Source organism: Lepidothrix coronata, unplaced genomic scaffold (assembly GCF_001604755.1).
Source record: "Lepidothrix coronata isolate B3197 unplaced genomic scaffold, Lepidothrix_coronata-1.0 Scaffold12, whole genome shotgun sequence".
NCBI classification, from domain to species: domain Eukaryota; kingdom Metazoa; phylum Chordata; class Aves; order Passeriformes; family Pipridae; genus Lepidothrix; species Lepidothrix coronata.
In genome coordinates this window covers 5,802,945-5,817,373 of record NW_016690192.1, presented here as the reverse complement: position 1 = coordinate 5,817,373, position 14,429 = coordinate 5,802,945, and the positions used below count along the sequence as shown (strand labels likewise).

Below are 14,429 nucleotides of genomic sequence, written 5' to 3'. Positions count from 1 at the left end.
CTATCCATTTAATTCCTGGAATTTTTCACACAAAATGAGCAGCCAATTCTGACCCCACCTCCCCTATCATTTCTCCCAGCTACATCATAATTATAAATTATACCAAATAGTCCAAATCAGACTGGGCTGCTTCCTCCAAAACCCTCCTGCTCCTCTGGATGGGGAGATTAACCCATAATGCCTTGCACTGCCATGAATGTGCCTGCCAAATTCATTTGCTCAATCACTAAGGCCACGGTCATATAATCACTGCAGGAATAGCTGTGACACAAAATGAAGTTGCTAATTTTTGGATGAGCATTCCTGCATCCCACCTCCATACTGAGACTGGTCCAGAGCAGGATCAGCCTTGGGAAGGCTTCTGGGCTTCGGCACACTGAACCTGGCTTAGCTTAAACCCAAAATATAGCTGGGGGCTTTGACTGCGCTGTCCAGCTCGCTGGAGGGGGCTGAGGAACATCATCCTAAACTGCCGCAGCCGGCTTTGGGAGATCATCTCATCACTGCCTGGTGGTGCTTGGGATTATCCAAAACCGAACTCCAGCAGCCCCAAGAGCAAAGCATCCTCTGTGATCCGTGAAAGCCTCTTCCTGCTCTATCTGATCCTGGGGAAACCCTTGGAAATGTCAGTTTGCTGGTTTGGATGAACTTCACGGAGCCTTAAAGACAACGTGCGGAGGCACTGCTCACCACCATTCCTGGAATTACGAGATCACATTCCCAAAGCAAACTTTTTGTCTTCATTGAAGTTTCAGGATGAACAATTATGCTGCGACTTGGCACGACAACAACTGCCTTTGTATGCGACATGCCTGGCATATATCAGCACATTTCTTCTTAAAAAATATAATTAGAATAGAATGAGCTGCGCTGTTGTTGTTCATGCTGCCTAAATATCTGAAAAGGCTCAAACATTTTAAAAGCCTAAAAAAATAAATTTCCCTCTCCCCTCGTTTATTTTTCATGCTAAAGGCTGCAAATTGACACATCACAGTAATTACCTCTGACTAACTTCCACAGACCTACCCAAAGAGATAAACATGAGAAGTTCACATTTGACTATCAGACTTACTGTGCCGAGCACAAATAATTTCCCAGAGGAGAATTTGATATTTCATCATTTGGAACAGTGGTAATTTAATTACATTGCTAATGTTTTCTGGCATACTTGAAAGAACAATTAGCATAAGTAAATCATGAGTGAGATGACAAGTCACTCGGCATTTATTTCTGCTCATCAGATGAGATCAGTTGATGATCTAAATTCTCTTTTGTGTGTGAACTGATTCCAGGTTCAGCAGTTGCAAACCAGGGTTCAGACTAGTGGGGATAAACTGATGCATTAAATAAAGTAAAACGGATATTGTTCTTTGAAGTTTCTTAATTAAACTTGTCCAGAGAAACCTCAAAAGCCACCAGAAGTCGGGGAGGGCGGGGAGAAAGGCTGATAAATGTGCAAGGCTAAATGAAGCTGGAGATTCACACTACCCTGCCTGGCAACAGGGGGAACACTGACTCATTTTTGCCAGGGTTTGCTTTACATCAGGGCTGAGCAGGGTTATTATAGCTCTACTGATGCTCTAAAATAATTGTATTTATCTCCATGAGCGCAGTGACACTCATGACAACACCGTTAATGTCACAGTTCCTTTCTGGCGCTTCAGAATGGCCACAGCCTGTTCATGGGTGACGCCTTCCAGAGCCTCCCCGTTCACCGCCACGATCTGGTCTCCGCGTTTCAATCTGCCATCGTCCGCAGCTGCTCCCTGCAACGGCAAATTCAGGCGTCAGTGGCAGCACACGGAGCCCTCCCGCCCCTTGGAATGCTGGCTGGAATGAGGAGGGATGGAGCACTGGGAATCCCACCATGGCTGGGTGAAATGACAGTGCTGAGGGTTCCCTGTAAGGGCTTCAACTCATGGCTCACCCTGAGACCCAACCCTGGGGCAGAAAAGAATTGGCTCCCCCCTGGAAAAAGGCAGTGCTCTAGATTTTATAGTTATGGAGAGGCTTCTTAAAGCAGCATTTAAATGTACTCCACACTGAGGGCTGAGGAACAGGTTAAAAAGTGGGGAGGAGGAGGGACACAAAGCTCGTGCAGCAGAACAACTTGGCCACTACCCTCAACCCAGACAGAACTGGGCTCCGCTGAAGAAATGGCCTCAAGGTGTGCCAGGTTTGGACTGGATGGTCTTAGAGGGCTTTTCCAGTGTAAACAATTCTATGATGCTCCTGAGAAGCTTCCACTGAGCTTTACAAACGGCTGTTCTCCTTCAGAGGCCTGAGTGCAGCTCTTTAATCTAAATCCCAAGCTCTGCCTGCCCAGAGGTTGGCTCACAGTGTCTGCTTCTGCTCCAAGGCCCCACTGCAGTAAATTTAGCTTCCATTTAGGGTTTCTCAGCCATACTCAGATCTAGAAACTTGTAACCCTAAGGATCAGTTAAAAGACACAATATCTTAATAACTGAAAATTGTAAAAAGACAAGATACTTGTGGTTTGAGCCCCAGAATAGCAGAAGACTTCTACTCCCCTTTCAGACAAAGTTTTCTCAATTATATCATCTACCCTGCCACAAGTGCTGACACAAATGAGTCACTGGACAAGTGACTCTGGGTGAAAGATACCTAATTCCCACTGTCTTCCCATTTCCACAATTCCCTTCACGTGGCCATACCAGATGTATCTTGCTGGCCCACACTGAGCTCATCTCTAGCAAAGGGATGGGTGGGAAAAGGGGCACTTCTCCCTCCTCTACTCTGGGGCTGGGCTGGGCTGTACTACGGGTCTTCCGCAGCCTTGGGGGCCAGAGCCTCCGAAGTACATGGCAGGGACCCCCAATCCTCCCCAGACACTCAGGGTTGGGGTCAGAGATGGGTTTAATCCTGGTTTTTCAGCTGAAACTCATCCGCCAAGATACAGCATCTCTGCAACTGCCTCCCTCCTGCACAAAGGTAAAAATAATACCTCCATACATCTTGGAAGGCTTTTTGAGATTTACAGATAGAAAACTGCCTTATAAATATTTTAATGTACAAAACCAAGTTTCCCAAGTACACAGAGCAATTTTGCTGAGATAAAGTATCTTGTTTCAGCCATCAGGAATATGAAATATAAACTGAGAAGCCAGTTGTGAGTTCTGGGTCTGCTAACTCACATCAATGTACTCAGACAGTACATTTTGCTTTCTACTACATAATATATTACCCAAGCCAAATCTTAGGTTTGTTTTTAAAGATGATACAGAGAAAACAAAAATAAAAGATACCTTGGCAAATATAGTCTTGACATAAATGGGCAGGTCTCCATGGGGACTTCCATACCCCCCTACAATACTAAATCCCAGTCCATCAGAGCCTTTCTCCAAAGTAATAATCTTAGGCTGATGTGCTCTGAAAACACAATAAATATCACTTAGAACAGCAATGTCTGTCTCTGGGGACTTTAAGTAGAAGGAACACTTACAGAGACATTCATCTATCATGAACTTTTTCACACAGTCACAAATCATGACCCCTGCACTGAAACACTCCTGCACAGCTCAGAGTTGAAACACTGCTCCGCGTGCCTCAGCTCCTCACTTGGAAAATGCTTATTTTTAATAAGAGCTCACCAAGAGCACTTATCTCTGAGGCAGAAGTGAGACTCCCCTGATCTACAGTGGCTGCCTGTAATAAAGAGATTGCTTTCTTTTCTGTCATCTTTTCTCTGCCTAAGTGGAAACTGCAAGAGGAAAGAGTCTAACAGGATGCAGCCAAGATCACTCCTGTTTATAGTGTCAGCTCTACCCAGGCTCTTTGGGCTGTTTCCTAACAGCCAATATTTGACCTACATCCCCTGTCCTTGTGAACTTTTCAGGGACTTTCATGGCCTACGTTGAGCAAAGGAAGGCTTTTTTTTGGGAATTTAGACCATTCATATGAATAGATCCATCTCAAATTTGAAATTAGTAAGTTCTACATGTGTAGAAAAAATTATTGTCGACTAAAGGTGGTCAGGCATTGGAACAGGTTGCCCAGGACAGTGGTGGAGTCCCCATTCCTGGAGGGATTTAAAAGCCCTGTGGATGTGGCACTTGGGGACATGGGTCAGTGGTGGCCTTAGCTGTGCTGGGGAATAGTTGGACTCAATGATCTCAAAGGGCTTTTCCAACCTAAGTGATTCTAATTCTGTGAAAGCTGTTTGGCATCTTCCACTCATCTAAGGGTGCGGCCTAATCTGACTATTATCTAGGCATTTGTTAGCACTAAATACATACAGCTACCTAATTCTGCTTCACATTTGCACATCCAAATTTCCTTACTGTTTTGATATGAAAAAAGAATACAAATCCTTTTGTGAAGCAAGCAATTCTCCTTTGAGAGCAGCAATAAAAACAGTATCTCACACTGTAAGACTAGAGAATGCAGCATAAATAGCTTAACTTTTATACTTAAATCCCCTGAGGTAGGGCAGCAACTCGCATCTCAGCTTCTTAAAATAAATAGAATGAATCAAAGAATGAAAATGCAGAACATAATGAAGCTGATGAACTGAAATGAAGGTCAAATGAATTTCAAAATGATAACTACAAGCTGCCCTAAAAAGCACATGATGGAGAACGATGCATGGGAGGGCTGGATCTCTAACTTCCATCATCACACACAAGTGCTACAAGTAGAAATTGTTTTAATCAGATTTTTTTGAGTTGTAAAGCTAAAAAGATTCAAAAGACAAAGAAATTTCTGGGACATGTTTTGAAAGGCTTTTTTAACACATCTTTTCTCAGTGTGCCAATAACAAATTATTTCAAATTGCCATGATCTTAACTCCTTCCAGACAAGGAAGCCAACAGACAAGGGCAGAACTACTATGTCAGCAAACATTGGAAAAGAAAGGAGATACTTTTTTCCTTGACATTTTGTGCTTATTTACTCAAGCGTATTCTGTCAGCGGGTGAAGACAGACACGAGCCCATGTGGAGAAGGTCACAGTTTTCATTTTAAAAGTGATGGAAAATTAGAGAGAGAAGCAATGGGAGAGACCTCCTGCACCATTCCAGGCTGTTCCCTTGCATGAAATCCACTTCAGTTCTGCAGGGGAGTATGGACTTACTCAGGATCTTCGGAAGGATGCTCCGAGGATGAGTTCAGGGTGCACCCTGCAGACATGCTCTCCAGCTGGGTGGCAATGGCACTGATGTTGGTGTCAGCCACGACCTGAGCAGCAGGATCAAGAAAATACAATGTAAATTCACTTAGCACCAAAACCATGTTGGCTAATTATGCAGAAAATAGCTGATACATTCTGAAAATCAACTGTTGACTTTTTTGCAAGCAAATTTTAAATACAAGTCCTACTCTCTTAAATCTACTAATTCCATACTTTATAGCAGCCACCTTTCTGAGGGTTAATGTAAACTTTGCTGTGAAGCTTCCTCTTGCCTTCATATGACCATCACTTGGGTGCTGAGCAGAGGCAACAGCCCTTTCGGACAATCCAGAGAAAGAGGTTACTTTGTCAAGGAAACAGAGTCAACACAAAGGGTCCAGGATTGGGCTTGAAAGTAAAGGTCTCCCACAGAGACCACCATAACCTTTAACAAAATACTGAGATCCAAGGGCTACTGGATAAAGGCCCTGAAATACCTCAGATGGTTTGTTCACTGAGTAGGGAACAAATTCATCCTTGGTTTCAACTTTTCTGCAATTTTTAGCATGAACTTAACAAACTAGATCGTTAAACTTCCCAGTTCTGGTTCCTCTATTATTCTGAAACCATGATGAATGATGCTTTGAGGGCTGGAGCATCTTTCTATGGAGACAGGCTGGGAGAGGTGGGGGTGTCCAGACTGGAGAAGAGAAGCACCCAGGGAGACCTTAGAGCTCCTTCCAGTGCCTAAAGGGGCTCCAACAGAGTTGGAGAGGGACTTTGGACACGGAAGTGGAGTAACAGGACAAGGTGAAGTGGCTTCCCACAGGGCAGGATTAGATGGGATATTGGGAAGAAATTCTTCCCGATGAGGGTAGTGAGGCACTGGCACTTACCTTCCATTGATGCTAATTTTTTAGTCTTTGCTTTTTTTCTGGAAAAATTTTAAAGAGACCACCACGAAGTGGTTTGGATTTGAAGTATTTACAGTTGAAAGGACATCAATTTCCCAACAACTACATGCTGTGGTTATCTCCTAACTCCATCTCCCTCTGAAGAGATATTCTTCTCTGCTTGACACTTACTGTTTCAGCTCAGAGACAGTGAAAAACAGCCAGGAAATATATTTCCAATATTTCTTCTAGCTAGCTATGGCCTTATTTTATCAAAATGAAAAGGTACTTTTTCCGCTAGTTGCTGTGAACATGGCTTAAGGAAAATGTACCTTTTCAAAGTAAAAAAATCTATTCTATAAATCCCCTGTTTTAAACGAATGCTCACAATTCTTCCATAACAATATTTCCCTCCTGTGAATGAACTGGAGCCAAGAGGGTGATAGAGCCAAGAGGTTCTCATGTGAATTTTGCATCCCAGGACCCAGATTCCAGGATACCCTAAATGAAGCGGTCCAGTAGATGGGAGCTGCACCTAGCTCAGCCACCAAAGACACCATTAAGGTTTCTTCCTGTGGCATTAGGGTAAGGAATGCCAGCCAGGACTTGTCGTGTTTTGTTGTTCAATAAAACGTGGGCAAAATAAATCTATATTCAAAAATCTTCAGCTGGCAGTAAGAACGTATCAGAGTTCAACAACCTTGTAAAAAAGCTTCCCCTTATCTCATTACTACACCTGCAGAAAAGAAATTAAATTAAACCAAAGCATCAAAACAGCCGAAAGGGATGATTGTTCCCCTGAGACCTTAATCTCCCATTTGCAAACAGCATTTGCAAACTCTTTTACCATCCTTCCCATGACGTTCCCATAATAAGCCTTTCCACACCACTGAACGCAATTATCTGACCTTTCAAAGCAGTTTGCCATGAAGTGGTCTAACCTGATAATAAACAGAATTACTTAATGACACATCAGTCATGATTATCACAATGATAGGATTATTCCATTTAGATTGTTTTAATAAAAAAGAGCAATTTGGTGATTGAGAAGTTCCTGTGGTTAGTGTGTGAGGCAACTGCATCACCACACTATAGCAGGGCCTCAACACTACTCCCAGTATTAAAATACAACATCCCACCTTCATAGAACAGATTTTTAATGAAGGAAAATAGACTCGACTCTATCAGAATAAACCTGTATCATCTGTAAAGACTGTTGGGCTCGTTTTAAGCCAGAGAGCAAAAATGCGGAAGAAAAACAGTCAACTGAAAAACCAAGACATTTCTAGAAGAACCTCTTTGTTTATGTGTGTGCTCCATCAGGAATATTTTTAAATCCTTGATGAGGTGCAGTATGCTGCATTACAGCTTTCAAGATGAGCAATTTTGGGTTCTGCAGCAAGCTTTCATTTTCTATTCAGGGAATACTGTTGACATGGAAAGTGAAATTACTCAACGTTAGTAACAATATGATAACTATAATTTAACAGAGAATCCTCAGCTGGGGCATATCTGTGTGTTTCCTTTGACTTCAATGGAACTACACAAATACACCATCTGCTCTGGAACTGGCTCATCACTTACTGGGTCAGCAGTTCATGGACAGACAAAACAAAGAATAAGCAAGTCTAAAACTGAGTTTATTATCATTTAATTTCCCTTCCACCCCTTTCCTTCTTTTTTTTTTTTTTCTATTTGTGTTGTAATGCAAGCAAGAAGCTTGCAAAAATCCCTTAGGATGTGTTCCAATCCAAAATGCTGTGATGATAAAGAGAATTAGAGTAGATTTTAGCAGTCTTCAGCTTGTTTTCCAATTGTTACAATAAAATGAGGAGAATTTTGAATTCTATCTGGCAAGTATTTTTCCCATTTCCTTGTGTAAACATAAAAATAAACTGTGCATGAATATCCTGGCAGACAGCAATTAGAACCACTGTGGCAGAAGAAACATAGCAGTGACAGCACTGTTTTCTCTCTTGAGTGTTTTTATTCATTACCTGTAGAATATTCAATTCTAGGCAGCACTGCCTTAATGATGATGCTATAATTTTTCTCGAATTTCTTTCAAGAACATGGAAACCATCACTGTGGGCAGTTGGGTTCCAGTCTAGTTACATCATGCACACACACACACAGAGAATTTCTTGTTCCTAGTTAACTTCAAATTAAAAAAACCCCACAACTTGGGAGCTTGTTGATTTATCATGTGTAGCAACAAGTTATTTTGTTCTCTTTGTTACGCTTTATATAATCATGCTCACAGCCTGCATGAATGGCAATAAAGAATTTTTGAATGGAAATGATTTCTTGCTTTCATTCTGTGTAATTCCCATCAGCAATCACCCTGCAATTCTGTGATGCCTTGTGCCAGTGATGCTCAGGGGTTTTTTTATTCCTCAATGCCATTTATCTACCCTGATGCAGCTGCATGTTCAATTTATCACCATACCTGCAGGATAATGCTCCCATAAGCATTCTTTAGTAGATTAACAGCATCTGCATGAGACAGCCCATCCAAAGGTTGCCCATTAATACTGACAATCCGATCTCCAACCTAAAAGTACAACAGTAATGGAAAATTACTACCATTAGGGAAAATTAAAATTAAGAATGCTTAAAATTCCTCGTGAACTTGGCACTGCACAGTCACACTTCTCTTTTGCAGGATCCCTTTTGTGAGGATTCTGCACTGCTAGTGATCATTTCCCATTCTTCAGAGCAAGAACAATAAGGATTTTTTAAAACTAACAATACGATCAGAGAAACAAAGATGAATTGTATTTTACTCTTTCCATTTGCAAGCAGAGAGAGGGAGATTTTCACTGCTGTCCTCCCATCCAGAAAAGATTCATTTGTGTTTGAATATGCAGACAAGTTCATATTCTTCCAGACTGTGTAAGTACTTGCTGAATGTTGTATAGAAAAGTAGGAACTTCTGATGTTAATCTAATTAACCTGGATGATTTCTTCTTCTTCGACATAAAAATGATCTTGACCCTGGCACTTAGTGCTATTGTTTAATTCTACTGGAGACACAGCACGAATGTAGCAGCATGTCCTAATGAATCTCATGGGCCAAAATAGTTGGATCTGCACAATAAGTTCTTTTCAATACTTTTGATTCCTTGAAACTAACTCAAAAACTGGAAGTCTTCACCACAGTCATCCCTGGAAACCCACATATGCTGTGGGTCTGACACAAGTGCCTTATTTTGGTGTTTCTTTCTAAGGGCCTTAAGATCAAAAAAATAATTTCTGCTCTGATTTCTACTTTGTTTGAGCTCTAAATGATGCCCAGTCTGGAGTTCCCAAAATCCTTGCGAGTTTCCAGAGAGCCTGTTGCTGCCCTTCCTGGGTCTGGATGGACATATACATTCCAAGATCACTGCAAATGCACTTAAGTTCTTTCTCTTAACATCACTTTTCCAATATAGGCAACAATTGCCATTATCCCAAGACACAGTTTAATTAAAATGGCAAGAGAAGGGCAGATTTGGTTTTGTGGTTATTTTTGTTTTGATTTTATATAAAAAGCATATACATATATGCTATGAGACATTATCAAAGTGATAGCATATACAGCTGTGCTTGAGGCTCTGTGGGACACATGGCAGATAAAACAGGAAATATTGAGGACCCCCCTACTCACTCTGAGTCTTTGGGTCCGTGCGGCCACACCGCTGGCTTGAATCATAGCGATGAAAATGGGAATATCTCCCAGTGGACTTCCCTTCCCTCCTGCTATGCTGATACCGAGTGCATCATTTGGACCCTGAAACAAAGCAAACCAGAACATTTTAAATTGGGGCAACTCATAGGGGTCAGTGTTCAGGGTATGGTAATAACTGAGTCATCTGATTTGTGGAACAGGAAGAAAACAGGTTTGACAGACACACATATCCTCACACATGCAGGTCCCAAAACACAGGCACACATCCAACATCTGCCTGCAGACACAAATAATGCAATTTGACTTGTGAGAAATGCTACAAAAATGAACAACTTCAGTGAAAGGTGTCAGCTTTATGAATTGATAGAAAATAACTCACTGACCCTTGTTATCTCCACAGTCCTTGGGCCCATATCGGCTCCTACTAATAAAGAAACAAACAATTAGCTTCTGTAATTAAGAGATAATATAATTAAGAGATAACACTGTCAGGTGACAACAGTCCCTTGCTGCCCAGGCAGAGTTATCACCAAGCAGGAGTGGAGCCTTCCTGTGCCAAACCAGGCAGTGCTGCTCATGTGAGGAGGAGGAGGAGGAGGAAGGATGAATACGGGTATAATCCCTCCGGCTGATGGATGTCACTGTGACACCCATTGTAGCCCAGCCACAATCTGTGGAACAGCAGCACTCTGCCAGCCTGCAGAAGGGCCCCATTGTGCCTTCACTCAATTAAAGATTGGCTTATTATTCCTAAATCACAGTGTTCCTGCACAAAGGGCACATGGCTGCTCTGAGACTGGTGTGGTTCCATTGATTTTCTCTTCCAGTTCTGTGCTGTAGTGGTAAATAATAGACAGGCAGGAAGTCTGGCTGGTGTATATCCAGTCATAGGGCTTTCAAAAGTACTTAAAATATTAGAAAAGGGGAAGGAAAATGAGAAAGGAAAAGGGGAAGGAAAAGGCAAAAGGAGAAAGAAAAAGGGAGAAGGGAAAGGGGAAAGCGGAGAGGAAAAGAAAAAGGGAGGAAAAGGGGGAAGGAAAAGGGAGAAGGAAAAGGGGAAGAGAATAAGGAAAAGGGAGAAGGGAAGGGAAAAGGAAATGAGGAAAGAAGATGGAGAGGGGAAAGGGGAGAAGGGAAATGGAAAAGAGGAGGGAGAAGGGGAAAGGGGGGAGGGGAAAGAAAGGAAAAAACCTTCAGGGGCATCGTTTAAACCAGGACTAAACAACTCGCCAAGCTGATCAGGTCCTGGGCTCTGCTACACCAACCCCTACTTGGATCAACTTTATTAAACTATTTCAAGCACCTTTCAGAAGGCAAGCATAATTAGTCTCTTCCAAAATTCAACGATTTTTTACTATCCCATATATCAGCATTCCTCATGGCCATGCAGGTGCTGCTGCTGTGGGTGCAGAAGGCAGGACTGCCAAGGTTTGTGGCAGTGGGAAGCCCAGCCCTGGGAGCCCCAAATCAGGGCATGAGGACATGCCCTCTCAGTGCTGCAGGGCCTTTTCAAACAGCACAAGGAAGGCTGCCCAAAAGCCACCAGCCTCTTCCAGTGCATGCAAAGTGCCAGAAGAAATGTCTCATGGTCAGACACGAGCAAAGATTCACAACTCCTGCAGCAGGCTCTCCACAAGCTACCACCGGTCGTAGATTTAACACTTGTTAAATCTGCAAACTGGACATTGTGACTTTCTCATTACAAAACACCCCTTCATACACTCAAGAACAACAAAGGTATAAATGAAGTGGTGGCAGCTTTATTCCCTGAGAAAACTGTTTCTAATGCGAGAACCGTGCCTGTGCTAAGCCTCTGACAAGGGCGTTGGGGAATAGCAGGGTACAGGAATTCTGCTCTTAAAATAGAGGAGCTATTACTCCTCTAGTAGACATCAAAATAATGTCATCTGCTGGAAAGTGTTTGGGTCTTAAAACATCAGTGGGATGTCTTCTGGGAGGCTGAGCAGGAAAACCAGGTTCAAGTATTCAGTTTTGCTTTTAAAGCAGCCCAAATATAAAGCAAATAACACACAGCTATTCTGACAGCTGCCCAGATTATACCTGAGTTTCTCTGAGACACATCTGCTGAAGATCTCTTTGTGCTGACGAAATTCTGTAAGGTGGAGAGGACTGGAGCAAGAGCAGGGTGGAAGTGGCTGTGGACACTCTGTTGGCTCGCCTTAAGTTAAAAATAAATAAAAACCTCTGAGTCAAACCCAAATGTTAACTTTAAACCAGATCTTGCAACATACAGGCACAGCTGTGCTCTGTGCCAACCAGACTGGAAATACCACATTGGTCACGCAAGTGCGAACCCCTTTGGTAGGGGAAACCTACCAAAATCTCCCCATAGTGGTTGAGTCACCATCTCTGGGGTGATTTAAAGGATGTGCAGATGTGGTGCTTGGGGACATGTGGTGGCCTTGGCTGTGCTGGGGGAATGGTTGGACTCAGTGATCTTAAGGGTCTTTTTCAACCTACAGGATTCTATGGTGCATCACTCCCTTACATGCACACCTAATGCCTTTGTTGCTCAGGTCAGCTCTAGAGAGCTTGTTCCCCTCCTTTCACTTATTCTTAGTGTGTCTCTGAACCTGAGAAGAAGGGGAGATGATGAGCATCTTCCATGTGATTCACCTGCATGCATGAGGCATCTAGGAGAACACCAAACAGCTCCTCTCTCACACAAGGTGGGGATAAGACCAACACCCACTTTGTAACATGGCAGAAATGTACAGGCTTTGTTATTTAGCTGAATATACTGTAATTGTCCCTGCTCCTTTCATTTGCCCAAGAAGAAGAACATGCCCATTTCCAGAAGAACATGCCAGGTTACAAAGGGAGAACCTCCAAAGAGAGCTGCTTTCTCATGTTACCCTTTCTTGGCCATCTACTTCCAGCCCTCCTTTTCCCTCTCTCCTTATCTGGCTTTATCTTTAGACTCTGCCCCTTGAGGAAACATAATTATCAATTTAGGAAGTGCGTCTGAACTACAGGTTTCACTGAAGGTCAGACCTTTCCAGCCGTGCTGCCTTGTACAAAACAAAAGATCTGGTCTGTCCTTCTCCACCCGCAGCACAGTTTTCTTCCCCTAAACGCATTAGTCGGTGAATCAAAAGCTCTGGCAGCACTTCTCTCCACTGACCAGTGTGCAGCTGTCAGTGACAAACACCAGGCAGAGCACAATTTCCACCTCGGGTTGCCAATTCATGGCCCAGTTAATATCATTCGCAACGCGCGTGAAAGAAATCACTGTCCTGCACCACAAGGCTTCTATTTCTCCTGTTAAAGGTATGCAATGGACCAAGAAAAAAGCCAAGTGAGGACAAAAGTTCTGGATGCTCTTGGCCAGCAGCTTCCAAAACAGTGCTCGCAGTTGTGCAAATCATTCAAGCTGATTTGCTGCATCATCTGCCAAGATTTTTATAACTCTTGGAAGGGTTTTGCTGAGAAACATCTATGCAGTTTTGAAAATCACCAAGTCACTTTGGAGCAGTGAGATGAAGGCTCTCAAAAGACTCTGCATCAAGAAGATTAAGTTTTCTTGCTTCAAAAGAAATACAGGAATTACCAGGTTCCTGGAAAAGCTTCTTATGCTACAAAAAAGGGGGATGATGTCATTTGATCTGATTTTTTTTACCTAAACCCTTGTTAAGATATTATGGCATTCTGCTTCATTTTCACCTGAGCTTTAATAGGTGGATAATTTTCAGCTGTCACTTTTTGATTACTTTGCTCTTACTTAGGCTTCATGCTGATACAATGGCCAAAAAAGAGTCATACTCAACTGCTGTCTTTACTTAATGCAATCAGTGTAATTTGCCTCTGTTCTTTCATTTCTCTTTGCCTGCTGCATGCAGTGCAGATGTTTCTCCAATACTATTTAGTCATAATTTTTAAAGCTCAGCTTAGCCCAGCTGTTACCACATGGCTTTAGCCCCTCCTGGTACCTCAACCCCCAGACAGCAGCCTAGATCAGTGTTGGCCTTTAGGAAGTGAAGAAATCACGGCCATACAATGATGATTTTGGCACCTTTTTGGGTTGTTCATGAACAAGCCTTTTACTGACCTCCTTAAAAGCACTCCTGCTTTAACTTATATCCCCCCTAAGCCTCCTATGGCTCCTCCTTGTTTCCGAAAACAAGCCCTTCTTTTAGAAGTTGTGGATCTCCTCAATGTGCTGCTCCCCTCAGGGCAGAGAGGAGCCAAAATCCTCTACAGCAATCACTCTGCTGTGATCCACAGCATGCCTCTCTGAGACATTTGTAACTTAAATATAATGGCAAAACAGTCGGTCTTTGGAAGGAAAATCCATTAAAAAGTTTTTTAAGTCCTTCTGACTTGTTTCTCTCCCTTGCAACACTCCAGCTTTAATACCAGCATATCGGTGTCTGAGAGGACTCGGGGGCACAGACAGAGGGGAAAAGCCCTGCTCTGATTGAAAAATGAATTGTTGTCCTCGCTTCAGGTAAAAAGCAAGTGAAGCAGGAAATTGCTCTGTGTTTTCTTTGAGAGGAAAGCAGCTCTCATGTGGTTCTGCCCTAAGATAGGCAAAGATACAGTTAGGTTTCATTAACTCATTTTGATTGACAAAACAGCTGCAGAAAATACATTCAAGAAGCTTTTGCAGGTCTAAAAAAAATTTCTGGGCATCATCATTTGAGAAAGATATTACAGATTTTTGGTGTGTCTTGGGAAGACACTCCTTAAACCATTAACCAGCTCTTCAACTTAATCA

General features: G+C 42.7%; 1 protein-coding gene across 5 annotated transcripts in view; it reads right to left on the bottom strand.

The window, feature by feature from the left end:
- Positions 1-1,175: 1,175 nt before the first annotated feature.
- Positions 1,176-14,429, bottom strand: part of PATJ (PATJ, crumbs cell polarity complex component) — a 138,219-nt gene continuing 124,965 nt past the window's right edge. For 3 of the 5 annotated variants that reach the window (XM_017805630.1, XM_017805633.1, XM_017805631.1), the window contains 7 exons: positions 11,753-11,870; positions 10,075-10,115; positions 9,671-9,793; positions 8,471-8,575; positions 5,093-5,196; positions 3,267-3,390; positions 1,176-1,766 (listed from right to left, as the gene is read on the bottom strand). In XM_017805630.1, coding sequence (XP_017661119.1) covers positions 1,620-1,766; positions 3,267-3,390; positions 5,093-5,196; positions 8,471-8,575; positions 9,671-9,793; positions 10,075-10,115; positions 11,753-11,870 — 762 coding nt within the window. In that variant the 3' untranslated portion in view covers positions 1,176-1,619. The remainder of the gene's footprint in view (positions 1,767-3,266; positions 3,391-5,092; positions 5,197-8,470; positions 8,576-9,670; positions 9,794-10,074; positions 10,116-11,752; positions 11,871-14,429) is intronic. The other 2 variants (XM_017805632.1, XM_017805634.1) reach the window with 2 other exon arrangements.